General features: G+C 45.1%; 1 protein-coding gene across 2 annotated transcripts in view; it reads left to right on the top strand.

The window, feature by feature from the left end:
* Positions 1 to 11,286, top strand: part of TRPM8 (transient receptor potential cation channel subfamily M member 8) — a 153,180-nt gene extending 141,894 nt beyond the window's left edge. For both annotated transcript variants that reach the window (XM_074594835.1, XM_074594834.1), the window contains 5 exons: positions 1,554 to 1,744; positions 4,043 to 4,142; positions 5,441 to 5,474; positions 7,406 to 7,492; positions 9,414 to 11,286. In XM_074594835.1, coding sequence (XP_074450936.1) covers positions 1,554 to 1,744; positions 4,043 to 4,142; positions 5,441 to 5,474; positions 7,406 to 7,456 — 376 coding nt within the window. In that variant the 3' untranslated portion in view covers positions 7,457 to 7,492; positions 9,414 to 11,286. The remainder of the gene's footprint in view (positions 1 to 1,553; positions 1,745 to 4,042; positions 4,143 to 5,440; positions 5,475 to 7,405; positions 7,493 to 9,413) is intronic.
* Positions 11,287 to 23,059: the final 11,773 nt, after the last annotated feature.

Genomic DNA, 23,059 nt, shown 5'->3' with positions numbered 1-23,059 from the left:
ATGCCAGTACAGCTTTTGTCTGGCCTGAGATGAGATGTATTAATGTGATGAGTTGAGAACCCCTTCAGCTTTGGGATCTGCTCCCCCCTCAGCTCTAAACCTTTCTCCCCGTGCTCATCTGGACTCCAAAGACAAGTCAGAAATGTGATTTTTGGCGAGGCAGCTAGGACTGGTACAGCATATCTGGTTTTTGTACATGTATTTTCCTAACCTGCACAGGACCTGGGGACAGAAGACAATGCTTATACTGCCTAGAAAGGGTGAAATCAATTCACGTTAATAAAGGAAAGCACAGCAATAAGCCAGCTCTATCCTAGAAGCCTTTGATATTTGTTAAAATGCATATTTTAACAGCATCTAGCAATAAAAGTTCTCGTTTATCCAGTTATGCCAGTAAAAACCTAGTTTTTGCCAGCTCAGCTTATTTTGTGGAAGGAACCGGCATGCATTCTCTAACGACACTCTCAGAGCTTTGCATGGTTCATTTTAACAATAGACCGAACAACGTAATCAAGCGTGAGCACTGGATTGTACTGCGCTCAGGAAGCCCGGTGGGCAAACAGCAGTCCCAGGTGTTTTTTTTTCTTCATGCGGTTAGAAATGTGTGAATCTGTGATGGCTCGTCCTAAGCCCAGTCTGTACGTAGTATTTGTCAGTCTTTAATAACGGTGATGTCTGTTAGTTACCAGTCCAATCAATGTCTCTATATGTTGTAATTACAATTATATATTAATTTTAATTACAATTATATATTAATTTTAACAACAGAGAACCCAACTTTTTCTTTGCATCCGGTATGCATTAGCTGAAAAGGGTGAATATTACATTTTTAGAGACTTCTGAAATTCAGGATTGTATTTATCTTCTAAAACAAAAGGTAATTTCCAACAGGTGAAGGTTTTAGCTTAACTTGTGTAAGGGTCCGTTAGGATATCAACACAGGCGTTTTGGAAGGATGCATCTGGCACTTAATGTCAGCAGCGGAAGGTCAGGCAGTCTGTGGGCTGTTTGCTCTTGTGGTTGTTGCTTTGCTGGGTTCAAACAGTGCTTAGTACAGCAGGTTTGATCCATGCCTGGAGCATTCTTAATGCCTCTACTACAAGTCTCAGGAGCTTCTCATTTTTTGTAAATGTTCTATTTTTAGGGTGGTTTTTTTTTGTTTTTTTCTTAGAAAGAAGTTAGCTGATGAATTAATGAGACACAGTGTCTTGCAAAGAAACATCCTGTTCTCATGTGTCTAGGCTGGAAGAAAGTTGCTTAGAGCTAAGGTAGTGGAAGTATGTGAAGTGTTTTCTCTCTGTTCCTGTTTTTTCCAGTTTATTTGTAACTTCAGGGCTGTTTTTTTTTTTCCTACTGTCTTAGTTCTGTTTTCAAATTTCTCTAAAAAGGAGGACAAACTCAATAACCTCCTAATCAGTAAAAAATACCATCTGCAGGATGACTTTACAAAAACATGCCCTGGTATAATAAAGAGAAAAGCGGTCTTACTTGGCTCTGATGGAGGCCTTTGAATAACTAACGCTGTATGTATTTTCTCTTTCTTCGCCTATTAGTTACACTGTTGGATCAGTCCAAGAGAACAACGACCAGGTGTGGAAGTTCCAGCGTTACTTCTTGGTCCAAGAATACTGCAGTCGCTTGACTATCCCCTTCCCTTTTGTCATCTTTGCCTACATATTCATGGCGCTAAGGAAATGTTTCAAATGCTGCTGTAAGAAAGAAAGTAAAGAGCCATCTATTTGTTGTGAGTTGGATTATTCCTTACTGCCTAAAAGTCAGCTCTGTGGCAGGTGCATTGCAACTCTTCTATGGCATACTGTGCTTAAACCAGGCAGTTAGTGTTTTGGTGGGAAATTTTCAAGGGTGGTGTAGACCTTGGAGGAGGAGGAGGTTGTACTGGAAATGAGGAGCAGCTCATTCATGTTCTCTATCGAATGCAAATCCACTACGTTGCTGGAAATCTCTTCGGTAAGATTCAAATCAAAGCCTCTGGCTGCTTTGCAGCCATAATCTTCCTTCAGGGCTTAAGGTGCGCTCTCTCTGGGATATGGGGAATTATGCTCCTAACTTCTTATGCTAAAACTCCAACTGAGCATTGTTGTGATCTCCACCCCCAGTAGCTTTGGGTTTGGTGTGGTGAGAGAGCATTTGTGTTCTACAGTGAGACCTGCTCTACTTGAGTACTCTGCAGAGTTATCCAGTGATTTCTTGTCCAAGCCATTTCAAGGCAAAATTACCTCATGTATGTATGTAAATCAATTAAGTCTTCAAATTAATCCTATCAGTTTAGGGCTGCGTGTGCTGCTTCCTAGCTGTGAAGGTTTTGTGGTTTTTTGGGGTTTTTTTTTGTTTTTTGGGGTTTTTTTTTTGCATTAGAGCACTGAATAAATTCATCCAGAACCTGCAGCATCTGAAAGTCATCTTCATGGTTTGCATGAAAAATGTAAACCATCCCATTTGTCATTAGCACCTGATAGTGCATCCCTCCTGCACTGCTCCCAAGTGGCAGAGATCCCTGACCTTGCACGCTCTGAATGGTTAGGTGAATTGTATAAGAGGTGGTCTTAGTCTCTGCTTGCCGCTCTACCTTCTGGAGCTGCATTTCTTTCTATCCTTCCGTTGCAGTCTCCCAGCTAATACAGCTAGGAGCTGCTAGGGCAGCCTAGCAGAGCACAATCTTCTCTTCAGAGGCTCTTCTGCCTGCTGGTGAGTGACTGAAAGAGAATGAGAGTCTCCTGGCCCTCTGGGCATGGCCAAATGGACAACCTGCCTCAAAAACTCAGGAGTGGCTGAGTCAGTCCTTTAGCTATTTCCCCATTATTTACTCTGTCAGAGGGCACAGATATGAATTGTTTTAACAAGCTTTTTTTCCCCCGACAAATGGAGTGTTTTTTCTTTTTTTTTTTTTTTCATGGCCATTCAGAAGCAGATGAGAGAGGATAAGTTGAGTTAATTGACAGACTTACTCCCATCTATCAGCGACCTGACTGATGCCCTGCGGCACAGGCTAGATTTGTTATTAGTTTAGGAGAAAGATGCCTGCTTTGGGGTATAAAATTCCTTAGCACTGACTAAATCCTTTTGGCTGTCCAAATCATTGTTTGGTTTCCTTGCTGGGGAGGCAGTTTAACTGTAGATATTTCTGCCCAAGTGATGCGCGGTTGATGTTGCAGTTCTAAAAGCAAATGGAAGAATTAATTTAGGCCAGAATATCATTGTAGTTGAGCTGGTGACAGGAACCGGGAACTGCACAGAGAAAGCTCGCTAATGTGTTGTCTATTGCAAAATCCTGGCTTCCCCACTTAATTCCTGGAAATGGTTGGGATTTGGGTGCTTAAATGCCTGTTGGTATCTGGGGCTGTGTTGGTATCAGAGGAGCACTGGGTGGAGGAAATAGGACTTCAGTCATTTGCCAGCTATGGGTTCGTGCTGTCCTGTTGGAACAGGATAAAATGCAGAAATATTGTCCTGGAGGACTTTGACTCCAAGTGGTTTGCTCTGTGTCACTCCTTAATTTACAGCATCAGCAGGCAATGCCTTTTAGAGAAGACAATGCTTCATCGTTTTGAAAGGTTTTAGTTCAATGATAAGTCATACAACATGGTTCTTAATACGTGTTACTCTTAATGATCCAATATGGGATAATGTATAAACAAAGGGAAAGCTTAAACCCAGACAGGAACTTTCTGGAACGTCCTATGCCTGTTGAAGTGTCTGCCATTTATTTTACAAAGCATTTGTGTTAACCAAGATAGAAAAAAAATAATCCAGAAAGACTTTTGGAGTTTGTGGGAGTTTTTGTTCATATTTTCTTTTTTTAACCAACTCTGGTTGCCAGGGGCATACAGTAAAATGCATTAATGTCGTGTTTAGCAGAGCTGTGTCACAGGTGGGAAGTGGGGCTGCGAAGGATCTGGATGCGGAGAGAGGAATCAGTAGCTTCAGATTGCAAGCACTAACCCAGCCTTTTTCCATCTTAGCATTGGAAAGCCAAATTAACTGAATGTAGTGTTGTTGCTTTTTTTTCACATGCATTTTCCAGGCTCAAAAAATGAGGACAATGAAATTCTGGCATGGGAAGCTGTCATGAAGGAAAACTACCTTGTCAAAATCAATACCAAAGCAAATGATTCATCAGAAGAGTACGTCTGACTTTCTTTGTCTTCACTCTCTTAACTTTCTGTTGAGTATTTTTAGTGAAGGCAAGTTTTCAGCAGCTCTATATGTTTACAAACTAATGAGTAGATAAATAAACTCAGCATAAATGGGCCTTTTCTTTTTAAGTAGAATGATGGGGTTTTGTCAGCTGCTGCAGACTGCCTTCAGAAATAATTGATTAGGCTGGTAAAACGCTAATGGCAATATTGCAAGGGTTATAATGGCATATTACGCACACCGTAGCTGGGTAGACGTATTAAACACGCTTGTTCCAAATGTCTGTCACGGTATTTCTCAAATGATTTAACCTTTCTGCACTCGAATATTTCTGTTTTACCACCAGAGGAGAAAATGTTATCTTCCTATACTGTTTTGAGGTCTCATCATGGAGAGCAGTGCTATAGCTGACTAGTTTTGTAACATTATGCAGTTATCGGAGAATATTTAGTATTAGATCTGAAATATCAAGCATTCCCCTGGCATCAATCTATACAGAGGTCTGTACTTAATAGAATGAGTAGGAAAGACCTCTGGAGAGGGAAGGATGCTGTTTGGAATGGTAGTATTTGAAGGTTGATGTCTTGGACTACTCTTCTCTGACTGCCAGATCATGACACTTTAGCTTTGGCATCTGTCTCAGTGTTTTCAGAGTAATAGGATAAGAGGAAAGAGAAATATAAAGAAAGCTAGAAAACAGCAACAGTAACCTGCTGTGTATGATAGCTTCATTTTGTAGCTAGCTTCCAGCAGCTTGAGTATTTCCCCAAATGAAATGTAAGGGAAGAGCTGATAAAAATGGGTGGGAAAGACCAGACTCATCCATGCCCTTTTGCCCCTGCTGTGGACATTGCTGTCCACAAGTAAGTGTTTATGTTAAGACTACCCAGAGGCATTCAGCATCAGATAAAAAGACAAACAAATGCAAAAAAATAGCTTTTATAGTGGAAGCAGAAGAGTCTTGACAAGGCAAATGGAATAGCACGGTAATTCATATGATAGCTAATATACTTGCAATAAAAACAATGCCAAGCCACCTGCAGCCCTGCCTTCTTGGAAGGATTAAAGGCTTGGTCTTCCCAAGCAGGGGTGTCTGCAGACAATCTGTTTTGTAACTGACCTCTGGCTGTAGTCGCCTTAGCTCCACTCTTTGGCCAAAGATGAGGACTGGATCTCTTAGCCCCAGATAAACTTCTGCAAAGCAGTTCTGCACAGTTTTGCAAATGTGGGAGGGGGGCTAGACAGGACTTTTCTGCTGGACTCAATGCTCGCTTTCTGTTTTCAGGATGGCGCATCGATTTAGACAACTGGATTCAAAGGTACTTGTGTTTCAGGCTTCTCAGGGGGATGTGCCTCTGTCTGGTAAAGCAGGCAGTGGTCCACAAGGAAAATGAGCGTCGCCAAGAGTCACGTGTAATCTTTGTCACTATTGCCAGGACCCCATTTTAATTGAGCTTTTTTAATGTGCTCCTTTGCACTTTTGATTCCGTATGTAGCTTCATATTGTGCTGGAAAATGAAGTAGAAAGATTCTTGCTTAGCACTGAAGAAGTGTTTCTCAGTATTCCTTATTGGAATGAATAGAAGTAAAAATAACTTCTCTCTTATAAAACTTCAATATTCTGCTGTGTAACAGGCCCATGAAACGCCAATGGGAAGAAGGGGCATTACACACTTATGGTATACCCTTCTCAAACACATGTCCTGTCAAGTTTAGCTTCTAGTACTGAAGGCATGAGGTAATTAATCCTGGGTTTTGTCTTTTCTTGTCTAGCCTCTGTTTATAAAATTAAGTGGCAGTTCAGATATATTGTGGCAAGCCTTCAGATAACACAGGCGATACCTGATGGGTAAACAAAGGGTGCTCCATACATAGTGCAGGGTAGGAAGACCTTTAATTATGATTAAAATCAGCAAATCCCATCTGATTCACAGAAACATCCTGTGCTGAAGCAATATAAAGCTGCTGATCTACTAGAGAGCACATCATGATCAGAATTGTCATACAAGTATACTTTTTGACTGTGGCACTGAAAAGACCTTTACAGTGGGTGTTTTTTTGAGGGCTTGATTGAATTATGTATTTTGCCTGTGAAGTGGGGAGCTGCATTGGTGTGAAGAGCAGACTTTTTAGAAGTCCAAGGGTGAAAAGGCCCACATATACTTCAGAAGGTTTCTTTTCATTGCTGTCAGATAATATAGATTACCAAATAATAGCTTGCTTTCAAGACTGAAATGGAAATGGTGAGCGACCAAGTATGTGTCTAGTGATGCTCCTCTTGAAACTGAAAGGAAACACGATAGCCTTAATTCTCTACCGAAAAGTAATACCCAAATTGTACCTCTTATTGTCTGAGAGAATAACTTACAGCAAGCTGTTTTGTCTGTTCCTGCCTTCAGCTTTAATGTCAGAAATGTACCAAGGCCAGTGCTTAGGAGTAGTGCCTTTCAGAGCAAGGCATTCCAGGGATATCTCACTGGCTCTCACTTCAGACGATGTCCCAAAAACATCTGAGGATGTAACTGAGTCCTAGGCATGAGCCTTGATCATGGGGGAAACTTTTCTTTAAACACGATGCGGAATAATAGAGTTCAGATATGGCATGGGGAAGGTTTGAAGGCAGCTCCGTGTGTCAGAATGAATGCTCCGCAAAACTCCACTGATCTGCAATCTCCGCTTTGAAGGAGCGCAAGGGATGGAGTATCGATGGGACCTTGTAGCTGTCATGATGCCTGCTTGTTAACTAGGTGAAATACATATGCATTGGGGCTCACTGCATTAATTGCATTGACGAAAACTGTAATTGCAAGTGTCCTTTCAAGCACTGTTGCATTTGGTATACTATTTGGAGAGGCAACGACTCGTTACTCATATTACTTATTAGAATTGCTTTCCTGTGAAAAGCAATATTAACACTGCTTCATTTGCCACCACAGTGTGACTACGGAATACAAAAAGCAGTCAGTTATTGCTTTCAAAGTGGTGGCTGGCATCCGCAGGGGAGCCAGGGAGGGAGGAGTTCACATAAAGGGGTTTATACCTGTTGTTGCTGATGTTGTATGGAATTTTCTAGGGTATGTTCTAGGGTATTTCAAGGTACTTACTACTGCTTGCTTGTTTTGTTCTCTTCCTTTCCCCTCATCCCAAGCTGCCATCATCTGTTGGAATAACATTGACTTGAATAATTAGATTGACTTCATATATAAACAAAGATTTTTTTTTTTTATTTTTTTTTTTTTTAATTCTTAAGCTCTCTGATTTGAAAGGCCTTCTGAAAGAGATTTCCAGCAAAATCAAATGAAGGCAGCTGAAACCCAAGAGCAGCTACCTGAGCAGGGTAAGCCCTCTTTAAATCCGTTCCCCAACTTGAATAAGTTATCAGCATCTGTGATGTTAAATTGGTATGTCTTTGGAAGAAGAGTTAGTATTAATTATTGATGCTTGTATTGATGTCGTCTAATATTTGGAAAGAAATAAGAGCTCAGTTCTGTTCTGCGTTTGTTTTTTCTGAAAAATATAATTTTCCATCTGGCGTTTCTGACGATTTTTGGCATCGTTTAAAATATCTTATTTTGCTCCCTTGCCTTTGAAAAACTGGGAATAACCCAAGGTTATTTTAGTTGTCTTTGTGCTGGAGACCCTCTGGAAAATTAGGAGTTTCTGTGCTGTATCCTTCACAGCCCGTTCATTTTAACTCTGAAGAACGTAAACACCACATAGAAAAGACAGAATTGTTTATTTTCCCATTTCCAAAGTGGGGCATTATGGCAGATCACTGTAGCCTTCCTGTGTCCTGTACAATAAACTGTAGAATGAGGAGTTGACCCAAAGTCTCCACAGCTGCAGTTTAGTGTCAAGTCATGAGCTCTGGGTCCTTTTTCAGCAAGTTTTGCGGAAGAACTCGATTGGAGCCACAGGTTCCAGTGGGATGTGAAAGCCAGGCAGAATATTGATGGACGCAGTGAACTCCTGTCTTCTTTAAAGACAGCAGGTTTAGAAGTGTAACTGTCGACGAGGACAATCTGGAATGACTCGATCAGCCTGAACATTAGAGCCCGGCTCTTTCCCGCATAGAGGGGATTTTCTGCAAGACGATTTATACCTGTGCCAAACCTTCTTGAATCAGTTGTCTCACCATTTTTTTAGGGATAACTCCATATTCACTTGACCTGAAGTTCAGTTGAGTTATGAATGATTTGCAAGTACCTAATAAAATCTACAAAGATTGCTAGTTACTGGGCTTTTTCTTACATGCAGTGAACTCCAAGTCATCTAGAGAATAAGCTGTAGAATAATGGAACTCTGAAGGTCATCTAGTCTCTCCCCACTCGGAACAGCGCTGGCTTAGATCAAAGGTAGCTGCAGTTGGGCTGAAAAATAGGTTGCAATTCAGTAAGAACGAATGCAAATTTTACAGTTACCTGGGAATTACCGGCTCCACAGGCACAAAATGGGGGGAAATGTGATGAGACAGCAGTTCTACAGAAAAGCGTCTGAAATGGAATATTAAATAGGTGGGGTTTTGTTGCCTGTGAGAGGTATGAAGTAGTCCTCCTGATGCTTCTAGTGAATGAATCCTCTGTTGGGTACAGCATCCAGTGTTAGCACTGAGCTTCGAGGGTGATGATGGAATGGCTGGAGAGTGTTCGGAACAGTGACAAGAGGAACTGCAGGTCTTACCAACATAATCTGTAGAAAGGAGCGAATGAGTTATGGTTAGCTAGCCTGGGAAAGAAGATACCTGTTTATGATGGAGGTTGCGGAAAAGACCTCTCATTATTACGTAATGAGTGCCTCGGGAAAATGGAGTCCCTTCCCAATTTATGCCTGGTAAACTGTCTAGGTGGCATCCCGGTTGTGATCAAACTGTTTTGCACGTGAGCTGTCCTGACTCTGAAGCTGAGCCTTGGCAGTCCACAGCACTAACGTCACGGTGCGAACAGAGAGGTTAGTGTCTCACAGGAAGCAGATGTGTGTATTACGCTATCTCATCTGAAAGGGAGCGCTTTAAATCTTCACTGACCGTCTTCGATACGAGATGCTGGATTGGCCCTTGCCGGTACTTCGCATGCAGGTGTTTCTTTTGCTTTCACTTCCTGACGACTAGTTCCACTAAGGCACCACGGTCTGGATGGCTCCTCGATCCCAAGTGTGGCACAAGACATCCGATTTGCTGAGCTGGTATCACGAGGATGGAAGCAAAATGCTGAGGTAGGCTTGGGAGCTCTGCTCTAAAATTTTTTCTTTTGCTCACGCAGGTACCGATTCATCAGGAATAATTTCTCAGAGCTGGCAGTAACGACCAAGCAAATGGTAACTGATCCACCCGCGTGTCAGTGTCTCAGCAGGAGTAACTAGGATTTTTTTTTTTTTCCCTTTTTTATTTTTTTTGCTTGCTTTTTGCAAGATGGTGGTAAAACATTAAGACGACTGTTTATCTCCTGGCAGGACTCCCATGTTACCCAAGCTCTCCTTTTTCCTCATTTCCCCTGATGTTCAATGGCAGCAATTAGTCCTTGTCAGCTGCTGTTAAAAAGCACTCCTAATTCCAAGAGTTCTACTGCTGCTGCCAAAATCACTTTGCTTTTCAATTTCACTCAAAGGGGGCCTGTTCATGGGTTTCCCTTATCCACTAATTGCTTGTCTTAATGAATCAATCTCCCTTCCCTCTCCTTCGTGTAGTAGCCAGATCTAGCTTGTTACTTGCATGGTCTGTCTGTCAGACCTGCTGAAGTCTGTAATGTTGGCATGCCAAAATACGATACATTTCAGCGTCGTCCCCTGGAAGAAAGGCAACCTTTAGTCCAACCCTGTACCCACATCTCAGACTGTACATGAACAGTGTGGACTTTTTCCCGCTCTACCTGGAACTGTGCAGCAATGCAGAAGCTCAACTATTGCAACCCTGCATGGAAGAGACTTAATTCATCTAGAAAGTATTTCCAAAAGCCTGGTGTGCGATCTTTGTTTCTTTAGTGATAAGTTGTATACTTGGAGCGTTGCAATTAATTTAATTTTTTCAAATGTCTGTTTGCAGAAGTTTGCATTTTGAATTGGAGAAGAGATTGTTGGCCAGCTTTAAATATTGTGATGCTTCCTATGGTGAGGTTGCTATTTCTGCTTTCTGTCTAAAGTAACAGCTGAATCTTGTGGCATTTTCTGTGGTAGAACCAGGTGCGTTACCGACTGACGGGAAACCACTATGAATGGCATTTATTTACCTTGCAAAGCATTGTATCCATCTTCCTCCCCAGCGCCTAGGAAAGATCTCCCAAGATGTTTGATTTTGAAGGTTTAGGTATTTTCCTTTTGCCGGCAATGGCTATCATAGTCCATACGCTTTACCATGACTTGCAGCTAGGCTGAGAGCTGTCGGGCAGAATATGTGGGTGCTTACGTGGGTGCCACAGGAGGTTTCCGGACAAGTAGTTGGGTAGGTGGAGAGGGACTTTCTGCTGAAGCAGAACACTCCCCAGGTGGAAATACAGCCATCTGCTGCCTGGCTAGAAACCAGCGCCTGTGCGCAGACCTGCCTCTGTGCAAAAGAGCATGTTCCAGTCCATGTCTGCTGTGAAAACGTGTTGGTGCAAGATGGTGAAGGTGAAGACAGGACAAGACCGTTTCGGTGTTTGTTTCAGTACAGGGATATGAAGCGCTGTTGTATGTGGGGAATGTATCTACAGCTGGGTGAGGTGCAGCTTTACTGACTGAGGAGGCCAGCACATGAATGCATCGTTTACCAGAGCTGCTGCTCTCCTTGTCTTGGTAGCTGAAAATGGAATAGTTTTACAGGGAAAACTGTAATGACGCATTATCAGAAAGGTTACCGCTCTTTCCTTGCTGCTTCCCATTACCTAACTTTACCCTATGCCATTATTACACGATCCTGGGGGATATAGAGTACCAATAGCAGTGCTGTTTGTTTATGTGTGGAAATACTTGTGTTTTCCTGTTAAAACATTTATAAAGGACTAGGCTTTCAATGACTTCCATGGCACTTAGCTTGCATCGTAAATTATTGAGATAAGTTTCCTTTCTAGAAATTATTTTTTCCAATGTCATTTGTATGCCTTGAATGTGAAAATTATGCTTTAGTTCATTCGTATATAAACCCTGCAGTGTATTGTCAGGAGCCCTAGTGATCTGTTCTCTTGCAAAATGGTGAATGTAACTTAGAACCATGTTCTAAAAGTCACAAACCGGGAGTCTGTCCCTGCCCACTGCTGCAGCCCATGGCTGCCAGCCTGCACCCCACACACGCTCCATCCCTCAGGCTCTTCTCCAGGCTTCTCTCGTTCCTCCAGCCCGGGGGTGCCAATGGAGCCCCAGCCCAGCTGGGGGCTGCCAGGTGGCACTGCAGCTTCCCGGGGAGCACCCAGCCCTCTGCATCCTCCAAACCCCGGCACCAGCGTCACGGGTGTCCTGGCAGGAGAGGCCAGTCCTGGGTGCAGGGACCGCCCGGCCAAGGGGGAGAGTCTGTGCCAACCCTTCCCTCTATCCCCTTGCGCTCTCTCCAGCTGGCAGAGAACAGCAGCAGAGCAGACGAGTACCTGACCAGTCCCTGCTGTACCTGCAGAGCCCCCAGGAGTCCATGTGAGAGGTGTCCATCAGGTTCATTGGTGACCCCCAACCCCCGGGGGTCCCTCCCAGCCCCACTGCTGCTGGGCACCAGCAGCAGCATTGGGCCCAGTGGCTGTGGATCCCTGACTACCCGATGCGGGGCCAGGGTGGCCACGGGGCTCCCTGTTGCGCTCTCCCACCCCTGCCCTTGGGTGTCACACTGGGGGAATGTCCTGGGCTCAGTCCTGCTATGGGGAGAAGGGTGCGTGGGCAGGGCTGGCGTGCCGGAGATGTGCCACTGTGGCCAGCAGGATTTGTGATGGGCTGTGTGTTCCTAGGGCTTGCTGGGCGGCACGTGAGGGGACTGCAGGAGAAGCTCCAGGTCATCTACGAGGGTGAGTGAGGGCAGCGGGGACTGGCAGGGAGCAGGAAAGACCCTGGGCACGGAGCTGCATTTCTCGCCCCTGCTGGGGAGGGCTCTGCTCCCTCGGCAGCGTGGGCAGAGCAGAGAGACGTTTCAGCGGCATAAGGTATTTGTGGTTACCACCTTCTGGCTGACCCGTTGGCCCCTGCTCGCTCCTGGCTGTGGAAGGGCTGTGTGGGGTGACCGTGGCAGGAGGGGTTCCTTGGGTCCCAGCAGCCCTGGGCTCTGACCAGCTCTGTTCTGTGCCCTGGCCCTTCAAGGCACGAAGGACAGCACCAGCTGCTCCGTTCCAAACCTGGCAGCTCAGTGTTCGTCCTAAGAGCTGCAGTGAAAAGTTCTTCCGGATTCAGGCCAGCAGTGCTCCAAGAGCAGTTCCAGAGGACATGGAGGAGGAGAAGACTTTCTCTCCCATGCACCAGCTTTCTGGCTGCTGGATCTCTGCGCAGAGCTGATCCCAGGCACAGGTGAGCGTGCAGGGAAGGCTGGGTGGCTCCTGGCCTCTCCGTGCCTGCAGCACGGCTCCAGCCCTCAGATCCTGCCATCCCCTCTGCCTGCTCCCAGCTCATCCCTCCCCTTGGCCTTCCGCAGATAAACAGTCCTGCTTCTTCACCTTCACTGCACGTCTTTTTGTGGAAACGAAACGATGGAAAAACCTGGGCCCTGGTCCTGCCTTTCTTTTGCCCTGTGAGCAGAGACTGAGAAGAACAACAGCAGTTCGCAGTGGAAAGGTCCTGCGGTAGGGTCAGTCCCTTTTCTGAAGGTCCTGTCACCTTCACAGACGCAAGAGGATCTTTCTCCGTCTGGCCTGGATCTCAACGCTGCAGAGGAGAAAGCTGGCAAGGGATTCTAGGAGAATGGCCTTTGACAGGGGCAGATGGGTTGAGGTGCTGAGGAAGGGAATGCTGGCCTTGGAGAAGGCGGTATGGATGGAGGAGGCTGGGAGCTCTTGCGTTCTCCCTGCAGCCGAGAGACCAAGTTTAACCACAGTCCATCCCAAGCACCTGCCAACAGGCTCCGTGACCCGCCTTTCAGCTGAGGTCTGAGCAGGAGCATCTCTGTCCAGCCGAGACCCCCAAAGCAAGGGGGGCACACAACCCCCATCTCAACAAAAGAAATCCTGCCAGGTGAAATGACTGCTTTGTTGTCAGTGAATTATTTAACGTTAAATACACTGTTGCGGTGGGTGGCTAGCTCCTGGGACACGGTCAGTTCCATATAGCAGTGAGAGCTGTGAATTAAAGGCCTTTTACCCACACATGCATATCTTGTCTTAAATAGGCTTTTTTTTTTAATCTATGGCAGTATGCGTTTGCCTGGCTTCTGCTGCTGTGCCCCAAGAGGGGATGGATTTATCCTGCTTTTTGCTTCCTTTACACACTAATCTAAGCTGGGGATGCATCAATGTATGTCATGATATTCTAACGCCTGATCTCTCTAGGCCTGTGCTGCCTCTTCTGTGCGGATGGAGATGGTTGCAGACAGATGGAGAGTTAGTCACAGCCTCTTCCTTGGTGGAAGCTGCTCTGGCCCGGAGCCAGCCCAGAGCTGAGATGCATGGGCCATGCACCTTGGAGGCTCCTTCTCTGTGTGGCACCAGCTGATCTCAACGTGTCCCTGGCCTTGGAAAAGGTTGGAATGTTTGGTTCCCAAAGCTTCCTGCTAATTGGCCCTTCCTGAGTATCTTGGAGACAGTGAGGTAGGCATTTTTGGCAGCTGTCACTGGACATTAGTGGACCTTAAAAAATCATGTTCTTGAGCAAGCACAGCTCGGACGTCCTGAAAGCAGCTGAATGCTGTTTGCTCTTCTCTGTTGACATGTGAGGGTTTGTCTGGTTTTGGGATGACACTAGACTGTTGTGGGTATGCGAGGGGGTACTACCTGCACACAGGTTGGCCTTTAGGTAGCCAGTCCTGTCACCCTGGGTCCCAGCAAAATGTCCTAGCAGTCCGGCACCCACGTGTGGATGCTGGTCAAGACTGGTCTGTCCTGGAAATTGAGACGGCTGATTTTAAGCTTGCATGGGTACCTACATGTCAAGCACAATGATGTTCCTTCAAATATCCTTCTGGATATACCTGTCCTGCTGGGTCTCCCCATACCTGACAGATGCCTTCCACATCTTGTGGTACAAGTTGCTTTCCTGTGGAAATGTCCTACATCTGTCCCCAGGGCTGGGGGCGCTGGCATGGGATGGAGAACCACAGGGATGGGTGGGTACATCGTGGCCCACTGTTTTTAGTCCAGGCTCCTGGAGGAGCGGGCAATGCCTGAGGCTGTGCCCCTCTATCCGGAGGGACGTGTGTGCTGCTGGAGCCTGCCGTAGGAATCTTGGCACGAAAGCGGTGTCTGGGTGTTGTAAATAAGCTAGTCTGTATTTCCTTACATGTTTTTGCCCCTGGCTGTCTCCTGCCTTTCCATTATTAATTTGATTTAAAACATTGATATGATACTGTCTCAAGGCAACTTTGTGTCGAGTTATTTTCCTAAATCCCCGGTGTAAACTCTTCCTTTGTGCCATTCCTACTATTTCTTTATGTAGGGCGTTAATGTATTTCCAATAACAACGTTGTAAACCTGTCATCTGAGAAACATGTAAGTCTAATAATCTCCCTGTTAATTTATGATATGAGTTTTCTGCTATCAGGAGATCTTTCTAGTGAAAAGGAATATTAACGAGATCATATAAAATGTTTTGGTGTTTTTTTTTAAGAGGTATTTACTTTGCTTAAAAGAATGTAGATTTGCTCTTTCATGGTAAATAGCTGATAAACATTGTATTTCATCTGCAACGTGGGCTTGGTCTGGGAGACACTAAAATGACATACAGTTAAAGATATTGGCTCAAGCAAGGATATATGAATTAAGTGGAGGATGAACGTGTTCTGCTTGCCTAGGCTGGTGACTGGTATGCAGGTATTGTGGCAAAGGATTTAAGTAATTTAGAAAGTAATCACAGGCCATAATTACACCTTGATTGCAATAAATTGGCTTTCTCTGAAATCTTGGATACATAAATACAGGATGGCTTTAGCAGGAGCAAAACTGTAGGACGAGGTTATAACAACGTGGCCGTATTTGCTGCAGCAGAACCGCTGGAGGTGAAGCGTCTCGGTTTCTACGGCGTGCCCCGTTTGGGCTGGAGCGCACCCAGTCACTAAAAGAGAGGGCTAATTTGTAATGAATAATTCGTTTGCAAAAGTCATCTCTCTTTCCTTTTCTCTTCACAAAATAGCGAGCAAATAGACATTATTTCCAAGAGGTTTTGTTTGGATATTAAAAGCCGGGGGGTTTTTTTGTTTGTTTTGTGACTGGTATCGGTGTAGAATTTGAGCTACAAAGTACTTAGGGCGTTTGTGTGGTGTTTTGTACTTGGCTCATACACGTGTGCCGATGGGGTCCTAGTGTTTATGCTGGAGTCTAACTGTAAAATTTAATCTCTATAAATACTTGCTGATGGGCTTAGACTGGGAGCACTTGATAGCTGACTCCCACAAACGTCATCTTCAGGGAAACTTGACTACGCAAAACGTTCCTGCCTTGCTGGAGCCCTGCTTGTATAGAATGAGTTGCTTTGGATAACTTTCGCTCTAAGACCTGGGACAATGTATTTCCCCTACGGCCTTGCCTCCTGCAGTTTGGGAATCTTCACTTAAAAGCAAGAAAAAACCCAAAAGCTTGCTGCAAGCCCTTAAAATGGTCAGCAAGACATAAACTTCAACTATAAAATCCACAAATCCAAAGACTGCAATCTCCACCTATTCTATAATTTTCTACAATCTTTTGGCTTTCTGGGGTTTGATGCACAAATACTTGAATGCTGAGAATCGCTGCTGTTGGTGATGACTTTGATGCTGTTCCAGGCCCTGAAGACTCAAAAGGCAGAGGAACTCCAACACTACAAAAATGTTGAATCAGGGAGTACTTAATGATGCAGAAAATGCTTCAGGAGCACCACTTGGGTCACTGTTGGAGGTGGCTTACCCATGTTAAAGTATATCTTTGTGCTTTCTGCTAGTGCCATGTGATTGCATTTTGCTAGCGTGAACGTCCTTAGGATATTTGTTCTTGTGGTCAGTACATCAGGAAAAGTAAATGTGTTTGGCTTTTTTTTTTTTTAATTAGAGATTTGTCTGCTAAATGCAGCCACTCAGGAGACAGAGGCAGCATCACACAGCTGGTGATGGATTGTAATATGTGGCTTCCTTCAGCAGAAGAGAGAGCCTCTGGCTCTGTCAGTGCCTGTTCTACTGCCTATGGACTGTCTAATGTTGGGACCAGGAACTTGCACCAATTCCAGGGCCTCCAGTGGCAAGAAAGATGTTGAACTTGTGATTGAGCAGTTGGTGTTATGGCTATATAAGGCTAAATTGGAGTCTTAACCTCCTCTGGTGCTCTGATGTTTGCACAGCAGCTGAGAGCTTGAGTAGAATCAGAGTTTTGCTCTCAGCTTGGGGAAGAATTGGACTAATCCACATTTACCTTTTCCCCCATAGATTTGGAGCTTACTTGAAAACAACAGCTGGTTAAAGCTGCATTTTGCAGTCTCACAGAACTAGGAATAGGAGTTTCCAATGGGATGTGGTATGTCTGTTGAGCCTTTATAAGTTCATATATTTGGAGCTCGCGCCTCTACAGCCCAGCCTCAGACACTTGGTCCATTTCAGCATCTGAAAGTCTTTGTGGTTTCACGTGCGCCCTGAGACTTTTGAATCCCTTCCTAAATGCCCGGATGCTGCCGTGCAGGACATGAGACAGAACAGTGCCTGGAACAGCCTGTTTGGCTAATTCTTGGGTTTGCTGCTCATGACTGAAGTAATTATCTAAAATATATGCTGATTTAAAGCTTAAGCTCACTGCCAGTGACTTCTTATCTAATGTCTAAAACCTTCTGTAACTGCTCACAGACTCTAAAAACTGGAAATGAAAATGTCAGCTTTGATATTTAAGAATCCTTGAAATTGGGACTTCTGATTTTTCTTGTTGTGGATCTTAACATCTGTGGGAAATTACAAAAATATTCTAATTTTTTTTTTTGTTACTGAGAGGAAGATTGGAACTTGAAGCAATAACTTCTTTTAAAATTAATTCCTGCTAAAAATTCATGACTTGTTCCTCTGAATGTGCACCTTCTCATGACTTGTAGCCGGAAACAACCCTTTGCGCGTTGAATTACAGAGATGCTGAGGGCTATGGTTGACAACAACGTTAAAAGGACACGCTGGTAATGTGACTGAATACCAGAAAGGCTCAGGCTACTTCAGCAGTGCAAGCCACTTTCAACAGATGCCAGCATGAGGCCCACAAGAGACAGGGCACGACACTGGTGACTGTATTTGGCAGTCATTGGCTTCAGAAGTGGAAAGCGAATGTCTTACCGGATTTCACCGAGGGTTTCAAGTTTTACCAGGGCTTGATTTGACCGGTGATTGCAAGTAACTTTCACTAAGAATGCGAAAGGATGTAACAGCAGAACTCTCTGAGAAAGCACCCTAGAGATAGGGAGAAAACCTTGAAAATTATCAGTATGGTCAGCAAAAGATTTTAAAGAAAAAAAAAAGTATTAAAAGAGATATAGCCCTTTGGCTTTTCAGGCAACAATTTTTGCATTGGAGGTAATGTTTGCCTTGCATCAGCTACAAAGTTGTGCCAGTGACCCTGCAAGAGCTATTACTGCTGACCTGGCAGGCACCGGTAATATAAATATTTAAAGTTTCAAAGGCTCAAAGTAATGAAGTGAGACCTCTGAGATTCTGCTGCAGCCGCTGATGTTTCAGAACTGTTGTGCAGTGTGCGTTATTGAGGTTTTGTTTGCTGTAACGTGTGCTTTCTGTTGCTTCACGCTCAAAGTCCACTGCTAGCAACAGCAGTAGAAACTGTGTGGGTTTAGGTTGTGTCCATTAGTCCAGCATGTATGGTGTGCCTCAGGAGCGCAGTGCAGAAGGAGTTAGGCATTGCCTCTATGTGCTTACTGAAATGTTTCCTTTAATCTTTGTAAAATTACTGTTAAGACATGAGTTCAATTGGTTTTCAGTTGTAGAACAACTCAGTGAGTTCTCCTGGAGCATCAGCAACCCTCGTGGACTATGAAACTGCCACGGTATAAACTCCAGACTTGCAAAATGCACTTGGTTTCATCCTTAATACTGTGTGGGAAGCTGAGGTGTGGCTGTATTCACTTGTCTTCACTTTACTTTCCTTTTGACCACCGAATCTTCGAGTGCTTTACAGCAGAAAGCTCTATGTGGGGTTGAGAAAGGCAGCCAGCATGGCAGATGGTACCATCTTATGAGAGCAATTGGAGAAATTGGAAGAACAAAGAGTTATTCTCCGTCCCAGGTGGTCAAGGGCTGGAGAACATTCAGCAGCTCCTGGGCAGTGTCTGTATGATCGAATGCTGCTTTCTCAAGGGACATGCAGACAAGGTCCAAAGGGAATCAAAGCTGAGTCTCTGTTGGCATCTATGAACTATGGATCAGGTCCCAACCTCTGTTAGTCTGAGCAAAATCTAGAAGCCTTTCTCCTACCTCTTTCAGCTGACGTCAATACAACTTTTAGTCTTCTGCATACCTGAGGAAGAAGTTATCCATGGAGAAGAACTTTTAGGGAGCCTTTTTGTTTTGCCAATGCCATGCTGCGAGAGCGAAGGGGAGTGTGTGGGGAGAACACGTTGTTTTGAATTTAGTTGGGTTTTCTTTTATCTGAAGGGGCATCATTAACTTTCATCTGCCATCGGAATGGCCAGGAAACAAGGGATCAGGAATAGCTGTCTGAGATGCTGTTTAGACTGTTTTCAGAGTACAGACACGTGATGATGCTGGACGATTTACATTTTAAATGAAAACGCATCTTGTAATTACCAAAATTTCACTCACAAAGAGAAATTACTGTTCTCCCAGTTGTCTGGGAACAGAGCTGACTTGATTGCTGGGAGTGAAAGTGGTCTGAAAATAGTTATCTAACAGAAGCTCTTTAATTTCCTCTTTTCTTAAATGGCGCGTGTCTGTTTGCTGTGTGGATTAAATTGGATACAACCCCTTCCCTCTGCCCCAAGGTGCTTGGCACCTGGAACTTGCTGGTAGTTTAGTTTAGTCTTTAATTTGTGAAGAGTCTTCCTCCATCTTGCCCCCTCTCAAGTTTCAAGAAGTTTTGCATTTTTTGGGGGGGTTTAACTATAGTCTTTGTCCTTTCTAAAAAGATGTGTATTTATGTGCCTGTATGTTTTTTCTGTCTGCTCTGCAAGCCCTCTCTAAAAGTCTTCTCAAGATTCTTCAGTCTGGCTAATTGAGGAAAAAAAGTATGTTATCCTGATCAGAGACATTGTGAGCTCCGTTGCTGCTGCAACCAGAAGCCTTCATAAAGCTGCAGACTAAACCCGTGGCTTCTCCCCAGTGCTGCATGGTGGCTGGGTCATCTTCCCGTGAAAGCCTGTGTAATTCCTGGGGATGTGGAAGCAGCAGCAGTAGGGCAGCATGCAATGTGTTAGAAACACACAGTGTCTCATTTTTCACACCACCTCCATTTTGATCTGCCTTTTTTTGGTTTGAGGCAAAAGCTTCCGTCACTTCTCCATGTGCCACGTCACCGCTCACCACAATGGCTTGTAGGACCTAGTAATTTGCGGCAGGGTCCTTCTTGGCAAATGCCAGCAGCTGGTCTCTAGAAGAAGGGAAGGATGCTCTGCTCTTTCAAGAGCACGTAGTCCTTGGTCTGCGTGGCCACACCTGTTGTTTCCTTAGCATAGATCAAACAACAACTTTCTGTTTTCAATACGCCAATAACTGAACAGTCTCTAGGCCTCAGAAATTTGACCTTCTGCAAAGTATTGAATTTCAGGTTGAATTCCAGTTGCTCTTCACAAATTTAGTGGCGTTTCCTAACCTGATGCATCAGTTACAGTCTCCAGTGTGGAGACAATGTGGTGGAAACCTCCCACTTCCCCAGAACTGCAGAACTCGGGGCACTTTGAGTCTGAAACTGTAAAATTGCTTCCACGGCTTAAATCTAAAAGCAGAGGTTTCCCAAGAATGCTTCTTTTCCACCCCCTGCCCCAAAGAAAAATACCCCATCCTCCTGTGGCTGTGCCTGGCCTGTGAGCACTAGGCAGGTGGTATCTGTGGAGATGTGAAGGTACCTGTGAGTGGGGACAATGTTGTGCTCTGCTCATACTTGCCTTTTCCTCCCACCAGCACGTGCCCGAGTCTGTTTTCTTCACAGACTTTCCCTTCTCCCTGTTTCCATCCTGCCCACCCTCAACCCAAACGCGCGCCTCTGACATGGACAGTGAATGGAACCAGTTTTGCTGTAACATGAATCTGCTGGAGTGTGTCATGTATCCGCGGAGAGATAGGAGAAATATTTACCAAGTTCATTATGGAGTTAATGAGGCGGGATTCAGAGAGGTGGAATAGCAAACATCTCTGTTCTCTGGATGCCGCAATGCAAAGCCAGACCTCTGCAGGGGAACTTTAATTTCATTAAACAATTTTATTTTCAAGCCCCACTCAGCATTACTAGAATCCTGCTGGCAGCATTTCCTAGTAGCGACTCTAAGAGGAAAATCTTCAAACCCTGTTCAATACTAAAAATTACTACTGGACTGGCTACAATGCTGTGGCTCGGCGGTTAGGAATAAATTTTACATATTCAGGTTCTGGTGGAATATTAATCGTTTCCCGCATGCAAGAAGGCAGACGGTTCCTTTTCTAGGGATGAAGGTGAAAGGTAAACATTATCCAAACTACCACAGCAAGTTGGTGGTGAAGTGTGCTGGAAAACAATATGGACCTTGGGGCTCTGAATGCCAAGTTCTTTCTGTGGAAATGGTTTGAGCGATCTCATTCTTGTGTTTTGTTACCTCAGCAGCAGCACGACTGATTGCAGAGAAACCACCTTGGGAGCGGGTCAAACAGTCTATCAGAAGGTTTCCTCCTTGGTCTGAGGGAGCGTGGTCTTGGCTCTGGTTGCAGAAAAGTTGGGCATAGTGCAACAGACTCTGTTCTTGAGAATCTCCAGCTCGGTTTAAATCCTCTGAGTTGTGGTGCTCTGGTATTGCTGTAGCCACAGAAGAATATAACTGGCCTCCTCACAGCACAGACGGCAGTTAAGGAGAACTGGGAAGCAAGAAGGGCAGATGCTGCTGCAGGTGAGTGTGTCCAAGAGCCCGGAGAGAGTGTCTTCAGCTGCAGTGAAAAAGGAGAGTGAATGTACAGAAGAGACTCTGGCTTTTGACTGGGCAAAGTTTCAATCAGCATTTTTGATCATGTTCCCAATGCTGAAATACAAGTTGGCCTGCAAAAAATGCCCACCCCTTTTTGGAATATGCACCCACATCCACCTCTCTCAAAGCCATCCCTTGGGTGGATGGCGCACACGTGGTGTGGCACTGGCCAGTAACGTGGCCCCGGCGAGGTTCCTGTTTGGCGCTGCGTCTGCTGGTCCCCCCCAGGCACGGCTTGTTCCTGGCAGAGTCTCTGTGCTCACGTGCAGCTCTACTGACTGGCACAGGAACTCTTTCCTGGGGCGTTCCATGGCTTAACAGGCTCCTTGTCTAGGATCTCGCAGCAACAATGGGGGATGAATCCAGTGACCGTGAAGGCCACACCTCGGCAGTTGTGTCTGTTGTGTCTTAGAAGTGCATTGCCTTTTTGGGTCTTTGCCTCAAAGTACTTGCAGTGTGAGTGATGCTTGCCCGACTCCATCTGTCACACGAGGAGTCAAACCCCCCAGTGTGTGGCCTTGAGATTGGATGCCATCCTGCAAGCTGACAACACAACAACCAGAAGCAATTTTATCCTCCTCCTTATTAAACCTGAGCCCTGGTACTTTGCATTCTCCTGTGTCTTTCCTTGAGTGCTTGTCATTTGGGAAGCTCTTAAAGTGATCCTGTGCCACATAATTCAAGTGGAACTGTGATTTGAAGGTTAATGGAGGAATTTCACACACGGGATCCTCAAAATGGACATGGTTAGACACATCTCTGCCTTGTGAACGGTCAGCGATGGGCAAACTTGTTTGAAGGTAGCCATTGCCCTCCCAACTTCCCTGCACAACCTTTAATGCGCTTAAAAGCCAGGTGCGTCTCTGAATCTTGCTAGAAGTGTTCCAGTGGCTCTGTGGTGAGGTAGTTGTGGTAGAGTGATAAGATACGTTGCCCGTATCTGGAAACCAAGACTAGCAAGCAGCTTCAGTTAGCTAAGTGCTGAGGTCTCGTGTCTAGCTCATCCCTGTAATTCCTTATGGTGTTTTCAGTATTGAAGTCAGGCCATAATTTTTCAAAAAGCCCATTAATTTCTGTGCTGAAACTGAAGCCTGAGCATCAGGGGGATCTGACAGGGTCAGGATCTGACAATGTCCCCAGCCACTCGCTTGTTTGGTTAGCTGGGCTCAGGCTCGGCAAGAGTCAAAGCAACATGGGAGCTCTTCTGGCACGTACCAAATAACAGAGGTCCCAGGAGCTTGTACGGAAAATGGACCTGGGGTGTCCCAAGGGTCAGCCATGTGCCTGGGAAGCTTCTGTTGGATGCTCTGGCCTGCAGGGTGGTGGTGTCAGACAGGCCCATGTGGGTGGATTCCCATTGTGTGCTGGGGAATCATTCCCTCCTTGGGGAACATCAGCTTGTAAGTGCCGCCAGTTGCTGCTGAGACACGGAGGTGCTGGGCCCGGTGCTAAGGGAAGAGTTGACTCACCAGCTTTAAATGGGCAACTAATGGCTAAAAGTGAACAAAATAACTAGGTTCTAACTTTGGCTATGGAGATAACAGGAATTTAGTCCTCCCTTTTAGTCGCACTCTTGGGAAAAAGGCACTGCAGCCCATCTCTTATCAGAGAACTACTGCTAAATGGCGAAAAGCTGACAGCAAATATTTACTCGCAGATCAATTCTGTTTAAAGTGCAATGTTTGTAGCAGAGCTTGGACAC

The sequence above is a fragment of the Larus michahellis genome, chromosome 7 (genome assembly GCF_964199755.1).
Source record: "Larus michahellis chromosome 7, bLarMic1.1, whole genome shotgun sequence".
Lineage (NCBI taxonomy): Eukaryota > Metazoa > Chordata > Aves > Charadriiformes > Laridae > Larus > Larus michahellis.
The sequence above is the reverse complement of the archived record's forward strand: the minus strand, read 5'-3'. Positions and strand labels throughout refer to the sequence as shown.